Source organism: Pygoscelis adeliae, unplaced genomic scaffold, assembly GCF_000699105.1.
Source record: "Pygoscelis adeliae isolate BGI_AS28 unplaced genomic scaffold, ASM69910v1 Scaffold32, whole genome shotgun sequence".
NCBI lineage: Eukaryota > Metazoa > Chordata > Aves > Sphenisciformes > Spheniscidae > Pygoscelis > Pygoscelis adeliae.
In genome coordinates this window covers 1,645,514-1,659,845 of record NW_008824368.1, presented here as the reverse complement: position 1 = coordinate 1,659,845, position 14,332 = coordinate 1,645,514, and the positions used below count along the sequence as shown (strand labels likewise).

Here is a 14,332-nt window from a genome sequence, read left to right as displayed (position 1 = left end):
TCAACCATCTGTCCTAATTAGCGAGTCATTTCTCATTTAGCAAACTCAAATCTCAAGTTGTGAGCAGTTTTCATCGGTTTTTTGGTAGTCGTTATTGAACTGTATTAATTTGTTGTAATTGCTCAAATAAGTCATATGATGGTGTTTCTTTTAGCTGGTTGCATCAAAGTGCAAACAATTGATGCTGAATACTTGGAGTGAATTTAAAACTGAGGGGGCATTTTTCATCATTCAAGACTCTGATACTTTCTTTCTGCCAAAATTTATACCAAGAAAACACAGTAACTTACAAATATTTGCATTTACAAAATGAGTAGAAAAGGGCATGCTACTGGGAGGGCAAAGAAAATTGACAATCAAGTTTTAGCCCTCAGAAATGTTACTGGAGCATTCAAGTACCTGTAAAAGGCAGTGAGAAAACTGTTGGATCACCCATCTTTTCTATAAACATCTTTGCCTTTATTAAACATTTTCTTTTTTTTGTGTAAATAAATTGACAATAATTCTACTGCAGCAAGTTCAAAATAAATTATGAACAAAAACAACGAACACCACATTTATTTGATGAATAGCTGTTTTGCAGACAAAAAGTAGTAAAATGGCTTGACAACATCTGGCGATTCCTGGAGAATCTCGTGGTGAAGTACAAAGTTACATTGTGGTTTTTGTCATGCTTTAAAACCAGAGATCACAAACGGGCAATCACACACTGCTGCGAGCATTCAGAGCTGGGTTGAAACCCCAGTTAGCAACAGAAACAGAGCTCGGGCCGGTGAGAACGACTTTGCTTGCCATTTGTTAGGATAACCGTCTCTTCAGGGAGTTTGCAAAGACCAGGGGAGTGCTGTTGAGAGGAGATGCTGCCCGTGGAGGATGGAGTGGGAGAAAGTAGGTTCAGGCAGAGGACTGTCGGTCTTAGAACAACTCTCCCATAAGGAGCCAAACCCTACGTGCCCTTTAACCTGCCTTGTGGGTGTAAAGGAAAAACGAGCATGTGCTTAGTTCTCTGGCAGTAGGCTGCTATCTTTCTCAAAACTGGCTTTCTGAGTGGAAGGATAGATTTCCCAATCCCACACTTTTTTTTTTCTCCTCCAAACCGACAACAATTTTCAAGGGAGAGCAGCATCACTGTGCGTTAGCCAGCTACTGATGGCACCCCACTGAAGTGTCCAAAGCATGCGCAGGTTAACTTGACAGGCGCACAGTGGGAGGGCTTGCTGTGACAGCCTAGGAGGAGCACGACTCTCAGCATTTGGCCGCCAGAGTCAAACCCCGCCGTTTGAATGGCCTTTTTGATGGGTAATGTTTTGCAGCTGCAGCTGGAGTGCCGGATCCGACTCGCAGGGTGATGTGAGCTCCCTCTTTCCCAGGAGCTGCGCCAGCACGCCACGTTGTCGGCGTTCAGCCCTTCAGCCCAGCGTGGTGTTCGTACCGGCCACACATTCCCATAAGCTGTCAGCTTGAAATGCTGTTTAAAATATTTGAGAACATGTCCACACTTGAAGAGTGATCCAAAGCTAATCAAATGTAACGAGTCTTTAAATTGACTTAAATGAGCTGGAAATCAGACCTCTGAAGCGATTGCTGCTCAGGTTACTTGCCACCCCTGTGGTAAGGTGACCTCCGCCATGGGAAGCACATTCGCCCTGAAGCAGTGATCTGTCAGCGTTGGAGCTACAGTGCTACCATATCTATTTACAGCTTTGGTGAGCCTCAGCATGGGAGACCCTGGAGAAACGGGAGAGCAAATGTACAGCACAGCAACATTCAGCAAGCATTCCCCTAACCTTCAGTGGGAGTGATTTGAGCTTGGCGGTAGCCCTCAGGTCAAGTAAGTACTCAGCTAGTGGCATGTTACCCTGTTTATTAAGATAAAGAGGGTTCTGAGACACTTCCTAGGGTTTGCTGTGGGAGTTGCAGGGTCCTGCACAAAGCCATGTGACCCCTGCATCTCCAAGGGGGTTCTCTGTGCCGCAGGAGGGCAGGGGAGGGGGAGCCTTGCTCTAAGCCAGATGGTACTGCCTGCAACCTTGTCTCAATGTTGGGCTGCGTTCAGAACAGCTACTGTAATGCGTTAGGTGGACTTGGGTACATCTTGCATCTAAGACAGCAAGGCAGACCCCTTCCCTCCCAGCTTGTCAGATCTCGGCCCCTTTTTCTCTCTCGGAGAGAGAAAAAAGCACCGTAACATATTGATGCTGGCTGAAGGCAGTCCAGCTGTAATGCCTGCCTCTCCATATTGACACAGGGCGAAACGGGCTCCGTACCCTGGACTTTTACATCGCTCACTGCTCACTCACTGGGAAACTGGACTGGGTAGCAGTTGTCTGACTAAGCCCTGTTGACTTTCTCTCCAGCTTATTACTCCATTATCAGATGGGTTATCGGCTGCTCAATGAACTCTCAAACCACTAGTGTTGTGTGTTCGGTGCTGTGGTTGATTCCCAGCATGCAGAGTTGAGTATCACCAGTCTGTAATCTTTACCCTGCTTCCCTAGCCCTCTGCTGAAGAATGGGGTTGAGCATCCTCTGCCAGAAGGCATTAACACCACCTTATTTCACTCACATTTCTCTGTGTCTTCTGCCTGGACAAAAGTTGTCCTTACTGCCCTCAGCACTGCATCAGTGGCCACATAGTTACAACCTGTGCACAGTGATTCCTTATGTTCCCAACATGCAGTTACAACCTTGCACTAAGATTTTACCGCTGTAAAATACAGAAGTAGTGATCAGAAAGGAAATAGTAAGTGCTGGTTGTCCACACTCCTTTCTTCACAAGGGCAACCTCATTTCAGAGGTGTAGGTGCAAGTTTCATTCCACGTGGGTATGTGCCAGCGCTTGGGAAGAGGGCAGCGGTGCAGTCTTGCCAGGGCACAGCTTTAGGAGCACGGCTCCCTGGGGTGCTGGCCCATTGCGCTCTGGTGTTCACGTTTGCAATCGCTGGGATGTCTAGGAAGAAGGGAGAACAGGGTTTACCTCTTGACAAAGCAGAGGAACCAAACCAAGTTTTACACTGAACCTTTGCATGTCTCTGCATTGTCTCCACGACAGCTTGAGCCGTGGAAATTAAACTTCCCTTGCAGACCCTCTAAACGACCCAGGACAGCAGGTGCAGAAGCACCAGAGCCAACACCAGAAGAATTAAATTCTCATATTACGAGCTTCCTCAAGATTTTCATCCATATTTCTGTTCAAGTTCCTACTGTTGAAAACCAGATACAAAGTGTTAAGTCCTACTCAGATGGTTTTATTTCACACTTTATGGATATATAATACAAATTACAATATGTATGGATCTAAAAGCAAATAAATGGAAAAGAGCTACCAGTTTAAAAAATGATTGTAATTCAGAAAAAAAAATAGGCTCATTCTACAACATGGTAGTTAAATGATTTGCATCAAGCTGATATTACTGTACGTTTTTAACTGTTGTTATTCACAACTTGTGGAAAATAAATTTTCAGTATTCCATTTCTTTCAGTCATTTGTGTTGCTCTTTCATTTCACTCTGATGAGACAATGAAAGCAGTGTGCCTTATGGTTCAATCACTTTCCACTTTCTGATTCCCCTTCACTAACTCAAAGTTATCTGGTAAATTACACGAGAACGTGCAAATGAATCATGATTGCATTTTATGAACTCCTAAGAATATCTGTGCTCATCTTAAATTTAGTAAAATCTGCCTGATTTTAATCTGGGGCTTATGTCTGGCCGGCAGCATTGTCTTTGCCTGCGTTACTGTGTCGAGGTGTGCTATAGAAGTGGATCTGCAGCGGGAAGCTGTTGGCACTGAAACTCGGTGTCCGCACTGTCCGTGTTGGGGGGGGTTACTTTGAAGTGGCCGTAGTCTGGATGCCCGTTAGCAGTTGGAGCACGTCCATCCACTGGTTTGGTTTCACACACTCCAGGAGCGTTCTGCAGCTGAAGTGTGGCAACTGGGGACCATAGGGAGAGTTGCTTAAAAACACTCTCCCGATCCAGAACAAAGCACTAACAAGGGCACACCACATGAAGTCCAGTTCCCCATCACCTTCTTGTTTCTATTCTTACGTTCTCATAACTGAGGCACTGATGGTTAAAATCAAGATGGGAAGGATTTAGCCCTTGAAGAGTACAGATAGCTAGAAGAACATGCTTGATCATTCAAGGTCCAGAGAGGTTTTCATAAACACTCTCCAATGAAGTCCTGAAAACTGCTGAAAAAGAAAACTGTGGTTATTCCATGACTGAGATCCATATGTTTTCCATTAAATTGTTGGCTGGCTGTGCTCAAACAACTCACGATGTTAGCTTCAGCTAGTAGAAATGGGTGCAACTCCAGTTATCACAGTGCAGGTTTGGCGACTGGCAGCAGCAGAGGGCTGGCTATTAACTTACACAATTCATTTCAGCGTGTACTTCTTTTCTCTCCAAAGCAGCAGGTTTCAGCTGCCCTGACTGTTCTCACCGTCTCCGCTCTCGCTGTCAACAAAGAACGGAGTCCTGATTTTCATGGCCGAGTATTTTAGCGAGTACCACATGCCATGCCACGTAGACCAAACGATGCCATCGTCATGGGATCCATTGTACCTTCCTGTTTTGTAGTATCGTCCATTGAGGTTTGTGGCATGGCACCTTGTAACGATGTAGGAGAGAGAAAAAAGGAGATCAGGTTTAGCACGGGAAGACATTGCATCATTAGAGTGAAGTACAATTTTCACACAACATACATTTAGAAATACCAGGGCGGGATTCATTGACAGGTTCAGACACCCGGATAGATCTGTCTGTACTGAACTGGTTATCTAAAGTCCTACTATAGCCTATGGAGATCTGGTTAATGCATTTAGTGGAACCCAGGGAAGTATGTGGGTCATCCTGAAGTAGACGCCTACGCTGGTCAGATAATTCAACCTGTTGACTACTTCGAGCGTATTAACTAGGGACATGATTCAGTTGCTTAAACAGAGGGGTGTAGTGCCATTTGGTAGGCTCTAGCTCAAGTGTAGGCAGCTACGTATTGACACCTAAATTGCAGATGTCTTTTAATCAAGGTAAATCCCACTATCAATGTACATTTTTGTAGCTCCACTGATTTCAATTTGTATGGGATGAGGGCCTGGTCAAAGAAGAGGCTCATCCTGCACTAAAGCAGAGAAAAACTGAGCGTGGTGTGTCCATGTTCCCAGCGCTGGTGAACCTGAGTCCCTCTCCGTTGACGTGTAGGGTATGCCCAACTGGCAAACATACCATCAGGACTCATGCTCCACAACAGAGAAATGTCCTTTGTACACACTTCACCTTGCAGTGGCTACAATTGTTTTCTTTCCTGGGATATAACCCAAAGCACTTTAAGGAATTTTAATTGGGCTCTTTTCCTTCCAGGTCATTTCCCCCTATGCATTTATTCTGACCCATTTGCTTAAAAGGAATGCAACTTACCTGTGGCCCAGTTTCTTAAAATGAATGCAACTTACCTGCTTTGCTTCATAATGAAAGAAGCACATTGCTTTCCTTTGAGGATCTGTAGGTGTGAACATCCTAGATTTGGCTGTACGAGGTGGAAAACGCACACAGCAACCCCCAGCTGCTGTAAGGCAGGCAAGTCCTCTCAGCTGTACAGCCACCCACACCCTATGCACCCGAGAGGAATCGCCTGTTTTCCATACCTGTTAAACCACCAACCACCCTTGTTTTCTAATGCACAGTTGCCTGCCAGGAATCGATCGTGATCCTTGTCAGATGTGGTGAACTGCATCCCTCTGTGAGAGGCTGACCACTGATCTTCAAAATTGCTCCCACCAGACAGAGCGTCGCCTGCGTTACCAGAATAGGTGCCAAACCATAACCTGTAATTGTCCTGCAAGAATATGTGAAGCATGTGAAACATGATATCAGCTCTTTCTGCCCTTCCTCCCATTTTTGACATCAGATTTGCTCTGGCCGTTGTATTCACTGCCAAAGGCATGGCTGTTGAAGTCAAGGGTGACTTTCGGCCCCATGCTTTAATGATCCTAGTGTAGATCAATACGGGATTTAAACTTCCAGAAGGGATTGCTAATTGCTGCTGCTGCTACACAGGGCTTCAGGCTTTATTGTCTTTCAATAACCATTTGATACACTATACAACAAGCTGGAGGGCTCTTCCTAGCTCATCAAAAACAACTTGGCAGGAAACTGTGCCAAGTAGTTGCCTTCATAAACTGATCAGTTGTTCAGCAAGAATAACTCCTCAGGAATTTTGCTCCTCCAAGAACTAGAAGACTAGAAGCCATCTGATTTCTAGCTAAATGGTCCTGTCCTGGCAGGAATACTTAAGAGGAATAGTTCCATTGTGCACAGCTAACAGATCTAAGAGACATTTGATGTGAGGTGGATGATTACTTTTGTGGTGTGGGCTTTTTCCTGTCATTATATTCCACTTTTATTTATGAAAAATAGCAGTAAGGTATGAAAATGAAGCTGTTCCAACTTTTCATAAGAAAACTCTAATTGCAAACAATGTAATGCATACATTTCTAGAGCGATGATGGAGTTGGCACTAGGACTGGTCCATGCAATGGAACTCATGTCGTTGGGTATTTGGGCTACTTATGCGCGGTGTTCAGAAAGGCAAGCCTGCAAAGAACAGCACCTGCATTGAGCAGGACACTGTCTAAAGGTAGAACGCAAACATGAAAATACAGGGATCTGTCTGTCTTTGGGCTTTCTGTGCCTGTAGCACTAAGTGCAGTGCTTACAGGTACCTCTCTTCAAGGTAGGAACTTAGAACTGCTCTTTCAAAGCTTTGATTAGAGTTCACTGTTTTCCTTTAAAACAAAGTAGAAAGTGTTTGTTCTGGTGATTGCCTTTTATGTGACAGCCTAAAACACTCTCCTAGGAAGTGGGAGAACAGGGTTCAGTTTCCTTGCAGAGGTTCAAACCCTTATCTCCTCCCTCACGGAAGGCTCTTTTAACCATGAGGCTGGAGGCAAACACACGTGGGAGCCCCTGTGCCCTGCGGCAGAGAGCTGCCCTCCGTGCAGCAGCAGAGTTAGCAAGGGAGCACACGTGATCCTGTCACCCAGTGGCTTGGGCACTCAGCGGTTGTGAGGAAGAAGTCCCAGGCTTACGTCCCTGCTCCCAGGGCCGTTTGTCGGTCAGCCAAACCAGGAATCCCAGGGAACCAGAGCGGGTAAGTTTTGCAGAGCTGTAATTACAACCCTGATACTGAAGTCTGATGCTGCACATGCAGATGCCCCACCCTCACAGATAAAACAAGCAAATCGCCACTCTCTCCATTTCTTACCTGCTCATTCGCAAGCTGGAAATTTTCATAGACTGCATAACGTCTTTCCCCATGCCAGTCCATCAGGTCAATCTTTAATGAGCTCTCTCCTAAACACAAAGCGGCATCCTGTTAAATGAACTATCGCATGCAAACTGGAAAGAAATTTGTGGAGGGAAAATACTGGCACCTCTAGCAAGCAGGTCATAGATGTGGTCGTTGCCTAGCCAGTATTCATCATTCTTGCCCTGGAATTTCCCAAATCCCAGCTTGTAATCATCCCATTGCCTGCAGTGAGATACAAATATTAATTTCAGCACGTGAGGGAATTAGACAGTTTGTGAGGCTTAGCTATGGTAACAAGTAAAACTTCAGCTGTATCTCTAGACACTGTTTTCTAAAAGTATCTGATTCACCACAAGCTGAGCTGAGATTTGTCACTCTGCCTTAGAAGTAAATACAACTCACAGCTTACTTCTTTCATTTTATTTCAGCCCAGAAGGCCAATCGTATCCTGGGCTGCATCAAAAGAAGCATGGCCAGCAGGTCGAAATTCTGCCCCTCTCCTCTGCTCTGGTGAGACCCCACCTGGAGTACTGCGTCCAGCTCTGGAGCCCTCAGCATAAGAAAGACACGGACCTGTTGGAGCGGGTCCAGAAGAGGGCCACGAAAATGATCAGGGGGATGGAACACCTCTCCCATGAAGAAAGGCTGAGAGAGTTGGGGTTGTTCAGCCTAGAGAAGAGAAGGCTTCAGGGGGACCTTATTGCAGCCTATCAGTACTTAAAGGGGGCTTATAAGAAAGATGGCGGCCCCCTTGTTTAGCAGGGCCTGTTGCGACAGGACAAGGGGGAATGGCTTTAAACTAAAGGGGGGTAGATTTAAACTAGATAGAAGGCAGAAATTTTTTACGCTGAGGGTGGTGAAACACTGGCACAGGTTGCCCAGAGAGGTGGTGGATGTCCCATCCCTGGAAACATTCAAGGTCAGGTTGGACAGGGCTCTGAGCAACCTGATCTAGTTGAAGATGTCCCTGCCCACAGCAGGGGGGTTGGACTAGACAACCTTTAGAGGTCACTTCCAACCTAAACTATTCTATGATTCTATGATTCTTTGCCTGCTAAACCTGTGCACACACATATATTAGGATCAAACCTTCAAACTGCCAGATGCAGTGCTCGCAGAATGAGGTTGTCAGTTAGATGGGAGGGGAAGCAGCAGCTGTCATATTGGTCTTCAGCAATGCATCTGATATTGTTCTTCAGAAAGTCATAACTCAAATGCACTCCTGGCTGGAAATTAATGCTGCAGTCTAAAATATGTTACAATCTTGGATATATGATGTGATATTGTGAAGAATCAGAAACGGAATAGAAGCTTCAGACAAAAGCTTCCAGATGAAGTTAAAAGGAAAATATCTGGTTCTGCTTTGTGGTCCAGTTCCATTCAAATCTATTTTTGAATCATTGACCACTCTCACCTCTGCTTTTTCATGGGATTACTGTTTGTATGTGGCAACTTGTGCTTCAAAGATATATATTTATTTTTCATCAGCATTCTCTGGCTTCCTCTTTCTGGGAGAAATCTCCTGCTGTTACTTTCTTCTCATCATTTCATTCTCTTAAAATCTCCTCTGTTATTTATGTATTATCCTTGATACTCACATATACTTCCTGTGTATCATCATTTCCAATTTTGCTAACCCTGTGTTTATTCCCTCTCTTATGTTGTTATTAGGGATATCAATTCTGCCTGACCTACATACTAGTCAACGCTCCTCTTCGGGATGTTTTTCATTCACCTATGCTGAGAGCTGAACTACCATGGCTGGATAGCTACCAGTCTCTGGGCAAGCCATCTCAGAGCCGGTTGAGGTAGCTTTGCAATGGACTGCATTCACTGTAAGAGACACTAGGCATGCCCTGAAATTGTGTGTGCTGTGATAGTGAATTAATCTGCATGGGGACATTTCTTCTTTACTGTGCTACCAGAGCGTCTCTCCTCCTGGAGATTTCCAGGTGAAAGTCACCTCTCTGGGATTTTGCATAGAGAAAGGACAATCTGGACCAGTGGCATCTTTTTGAATGATCTGAATAAGGAAATAAATGTTACAGCATTCTGAACATAATTCATGATAAGAGAACAGATAATATGTTCAACAGGTCTCAGACTTTGTGTTGGCAGCAGATACCTGCCGATTTGGAGCCTTTGACAGTCTCCAATAATGATAAAACAAATATACACACATGTACACACTTACTTACTCAAATGCAGAGAAGCCATGGAAAAGGTGTTACAGGTTCATTTTGAAAATGGTCTCCTGCTACCAATATATACCTCCACATTGTCCTAATGCACAGAAGTATCATCACTAAAGTATAGGCTTGCATACCCTGCTTCTCAAATGTTGGGTTTTGCCAGGCAGCAGGACGGGGGGTGGGAGCTGGAGGCCTGACTGCAAGCCCGGTTGATGCAACTATGGTGCACCCACCTGTTGAAATTCTCCTTGCCGTTACTCCGCCGCTGAATGACGGTCCACCCCCCACCGTCAGACATGTCACAGTATGCCAGGAAAGGCTCTCGGTCTGCCCTGGGCCTGATCCGGTAGTAGCCATTTTTGGTCTTCTTCTGATTATACACTGCAGAGCAATCTAGGCAGCACAATATTGATTTGTTAAACAGCGGGGGGGGAGAAAGCGAAGGGGTATATGCAGCCAAGAAAAGACATTGCTGAGAGGCTATATGGGACAAGGACGCTCGGGCAGCGGGTGTATAGCTCTTCAAGTCCCACAAAGCCAAAGCAAATGGTTCAGTAATGTACTAGTAATGCTGGTTTGCAAACTGCTGGGCCTGATGTAGAGCAGCAAGGCTTGAGAGCCTTTACAGCCATGCCCTCTGAGGGAGTCATTCCCAAATCTCTGGTGAGATACGGGGCGGCTGCAGCTCAGGCTGGGGCTATAGCACGGGAGCAATGCAGGACAAGGGCTGGCTCTGTCTGCAAGATCATTTGCAGGGAAGCTAATTTCCATGTGGAAGATAACCTCAGCCGTACTTCAGATTGGATTGGGGCCCAAAATTTCTAAAATAAGAGGCTAAGTTCCTGTGACAGGCTCTACCAGGGCTGTATCAGGAGAGTGCCTTTCAGGACCTCAGTGCTTCACACTTTCAATGTAATGCCCATGAAGGAGAAAATCTTGGCCACAGGCCACAATTCCAGTTATGACCGTGTTCTCAAAGTGACACCAAGGAACAGAGTATGCACGCCTGCTACGGTGCCACAGAAGTGATGGAGGAGCCGAGGAACAGGGAGGCTGGGCTCCTCCGAACCGGTTTCAATGCTGGCAGCTGAGCCAGGCACTCTGGGCTCCCGTAAGTCACTTGGGGAAAATGGACTCTTCAAGAGCAAGACCCATCTCTTCCTAAAGCAGATGTCTAAAGCAGGTCTGATGGAAAACATCTGAGAGGTGCCTGTTCCTCTCTGCACCAGAGTCCCAGGTGAGAAGCCCAGCTGCAGATGTCTGCCTTGTACCTGGGCGGTCGCTGCCTAAAGCTGGGCCAGCTGACTCCAGACCCAGGGAATGTCTGCTGGTACCAGGGCCACCAGTCTGCCCTTTTCCTTCCCATGTATCTGACTCCATTTTAAAACACAATCCACTTTAAAAATTCTAAAACTTTTAGCAGAAATAAAATATGACACTTGGGACGCTGCAGGGAGAAATAAACGTTGTGGCAAGCTGAAATTTCCACATACACTACTGCAAACCGTACCTTGGTCATAGACTATCAAATTTCCACTGGTTGTGGGTAAAAGCGTCTCATGCTGCATGCTCCTGTTGCCTGAGAAAAGCCCACTTTTTGTTCTATGGTAAGTGTTCTCCAGGATGTCCTTCATTTGCAGTTCATATAAGTAAAGCAAGTCTTGAAGCTGTTGTAACCTTTGTCTTAATTTATTGTTGTCTAGGAGGCAGATATCTTTTTCCTGTGGAGAAAATAAAACAAAAAAACCCCACGCTTCAGTCAGTGGTAAGAACAGAGAGAGAAGGAGTATCTCTCTCCTCTTGATCCTAACATGTCACACTGCCTCTGTGGATCAAGACGATGGTCTCTAAGATACACGAATTGCGTACAGCATGGGCTGTTGAGTTGAACCCAGTGGAAAAGGGTTTTCTACAATGATCTTGCCACTGCTCAGAGCAGACCAGAATATGATCAGGTACGCAGAAAATGACTTTGGATAAAAATAATTCGTCTTGACTCCCATTTAGTGAACTCAAAGGGAGTGTTTGCAGACTATGAAACTGCTCAGGGTAGTGAGAGGGGGGAAAAAATGGCTCTTGCACTGCAGCCAGGCCAAACCAGTGAGGTTCCAGAAACATCTTCTTGTAAAACTGGAAGATAAAAGAACTGATATTTGGTGCAAATCAGCGGAAAGCAGTGAGCCTACCAGGATCAGTGGAGTAACTTCAGAGCTGCATTACCATAACCAAGGCCAAAATCTGGCCCACACTGACAGGGATAAACATTTTCAGCAACAACCTAGTGTGTGACTGGTGTTACTCCATTAAAAACATAACAAAACAGAGCAAATTCTCTTCCAAGACAACCAAGCAAACCTGTGAAATAAGAATCAGTTACTATTTTTGCTCTGAGCAAGCTGGCTTGAGTGATACCAGGTCAGAACCAGTTCTAGGCATAAGCAAAATAAGCAGTTGCCCAGGACAGCAGACTGACAAGCGTGCTCAAACACGGCCTCCCGGCTGCCTCTTCCTTCTTCTAGGCCTGCTGGTTTTCCTCCACAGAGGATTTCCAGGCTGGAGGCACACAGGGACCTGCTGCAGACATTGGAAGGTTGTACAGAGGCTGGCTAAGAGATACGCACCGAAAACCTGGGTGCAGGTGAGCTGAAGCCGACCACGAGAAGGAGCAGCAGGAACCAGGGCATCATCACACTCATTTCCTATCACCTGAAAAGAAGCATTGACAGGCTGCACAGAAGGTTTCTTTAGTTCCTCTCACAACTTAATCCCCCCTCACAATCATGTTTAATTCCCCAGACAATGCTGCAGGATTTGTTAAGGAGTTTCCTTGAAATTACAGGCAGGACAAAATCGGTGATGTTGGTCCCTAAGATGCATGTTAGGGAGAAGCTGAAGCACCAGTGCAGCATGCTGACAGGTAGACCAAGGTTTGGGTCCAAGCTCCTGCTTCCCTGGAGAAATAAATACCTGATGTGAGTCTCCAGCAGCCTCTGACCCTTCTCCTGAGTGCCCACGCAGACGGGAAGTTACTCAGCAATAATGCCTCCTTGGAGCACTCCTTGCCAAACTCGTTGGCCAAAATCACACAGTCCTTATTCAGCCCAAACTCCCTAAAGTTAAGAGGAATTTTGCCTCCTGGTTGAATGAGCGTAGGCATTGCCCCTCCTCGGTCCGTGGAGCGGTCTGTCAGGACGGGATTACCTTGGAGTCCGAGGGCAGAAGTCACACATGGGACAGAGTGGGCATGGGACAGTTCTTGCTCAGATTTCGGTGGAAGAGATCTCTGCTGCTGACCTGCCCCAGCACACAGACGGGGCATCAGTCGGAAGGTCTCAGCTAGAAAAAATGCTAAGCAACCACCACCGGGAACATGCAGCTGAACGCAAAGAAACAGTACAAATTGTTCGCAGTGTGCTTACATGGTGCTTTAAAAAAAAAATAATCAGAAAGAATTAAAAAAATCTGTAAAATAGGCTAAAACCAACTCCCCCGCTTCACATCTGGAAGTGCTGCAGAAACTTGGCTACCCAGCTCTACGCTCTCAGCGACGTGCTTTGTTTCAGCTACGGCTCTATTAGCATCCCTGCAGCGACTGATTCTAGGGCTGCTTCCAGAGCTGGCAAAGCCACTGCGACAGGGGAGCCAGCCGTCTGCCAAGCCGGGCAGGCAGGGCCCAAAGCAAGCCGAGATAAGAAGCGCCCTGTGGAAGTCACCCAGAAAAGATGTCGCGCAGGTGGGTGCCCCAGCACGTGGCATTTTTTCAGCTCATAGAGAGGAGAGTTCAGTATTACAGCAGGGGACCTCCCAGCCTGTGACCACTGGTGCTGTTCATTCACACCACCCTGCAGCAGCCATGCCGGTGGCTGCAGCACTGGTGCTGAGGTCAGAATCAGGCCCCGTAGCATGTGGGTAGAGGCAAAAAGCTAACAGGAAGGCTGGGTTTGAGCGATGGCTCCTGAAAACCAGACAGTGCAGACCAGAGGGAAAGAAAGCAACTTCATCTACGCCTTTATCAACGCGTATTAAATGCACATACCTGTAACTCGCCTTTCCTTCAGACCTCCTCCTGATAAGACTATCTCCCTTAAAAGTCAACTGCAAAAGAAAGTGATCATAAACCTGGCTGCATTTCTAGAGGTTGATGAGATTTTCCTCTCCAGATGGCCCACATCAAGGGCGCAGATGAAGAACATTTCACAGCACTAGGCAGTTCCACAGAAAAGATACTTGCAATTCCTTGCCTGAAAAAGGACCCAAACCCCGGGTTATCTGTTGTTACCCAATACTCATCCTGCTGCTTCCCAGTAAGGATAAATGACAGTTAGGTTTCTATCAGCGATGCTCTCCAAAGGAGAGGGGCTCTGCTGGTTGCACACCATTACCCACCTTATTTGATAGGAAGCTCAACCAAGACTGACTTCTTTAAGTGTTTACATGAATCACTCAGACTAATGCTCCCTGCGGGAGCTTTATCTCACGTTTAATACAGCCAGGCTCATTTCAGTAAGTCCTGCAAGGTGGAAATAACACAGCTTTTCTGTTCAGCATTCCTTTTGCTGTTTAATCTGGTTTATATGTAAAAGCACAGCACAGCTGTAATGCCAAAGGAGCTGCAAATCTGAAGCAAGAAGGGAACATGGGGGTATTAAGCAAGATTTGCTATTAGACTGAAATCTCAGGGGGTTTGCAGTTGTGTAACTCTCCTCTGAGCTGGATGATTAGATTTGCTAGTTAACACAAACAAGGACATTTGTGGAAGAGAGAGGAAAAAAAACAAACAGATGGGTGCCTCCCTTTGCGTTATGGCCAAAGAATTACAGATTAGT

The 14,332-nt window shown here is 46.1% G+C and overlaps 1 protein-coding gene across 1 annotated transcript; it reads right to left on the bottom strand.

Moving 5' to 3' along the window:
• Positions 1-3,230: 3,230 nt before the first annotated feature.
• Positions 3,231-13,964, bottom strand: LOC103913445 (fibrinogen-like protein 1). The gene is made up of 9 exons (XM_009319937.1): positions 13,893-13,964; positions 13,543-13,747; positions 12,128-12,212; positions 11,017-11,227; positions 9,740-9,899; positions 7,439-7,536; positions 7,270-7,358; positions 5,651-5,841; positions 3,231-4,616 (listed from the first exon to the last, which is right to left on the bottom strand). Exons 3-9 carry the CDS (start codon positions 12,200-12,202, stop codon positions 4,427-4,429), a joined length of 1,014 nt encoding a protein of 337 aa, XP_009318212.1. The 5' UTR covers positions 12,203-12,212; positions 13,543-13,747; positions 13,893-13,964; the 3' UTR covers positions 3,231-4,426.
• Between the last annotated feature and the right edge of the window lie 368 nt (positions 13,965-14,332).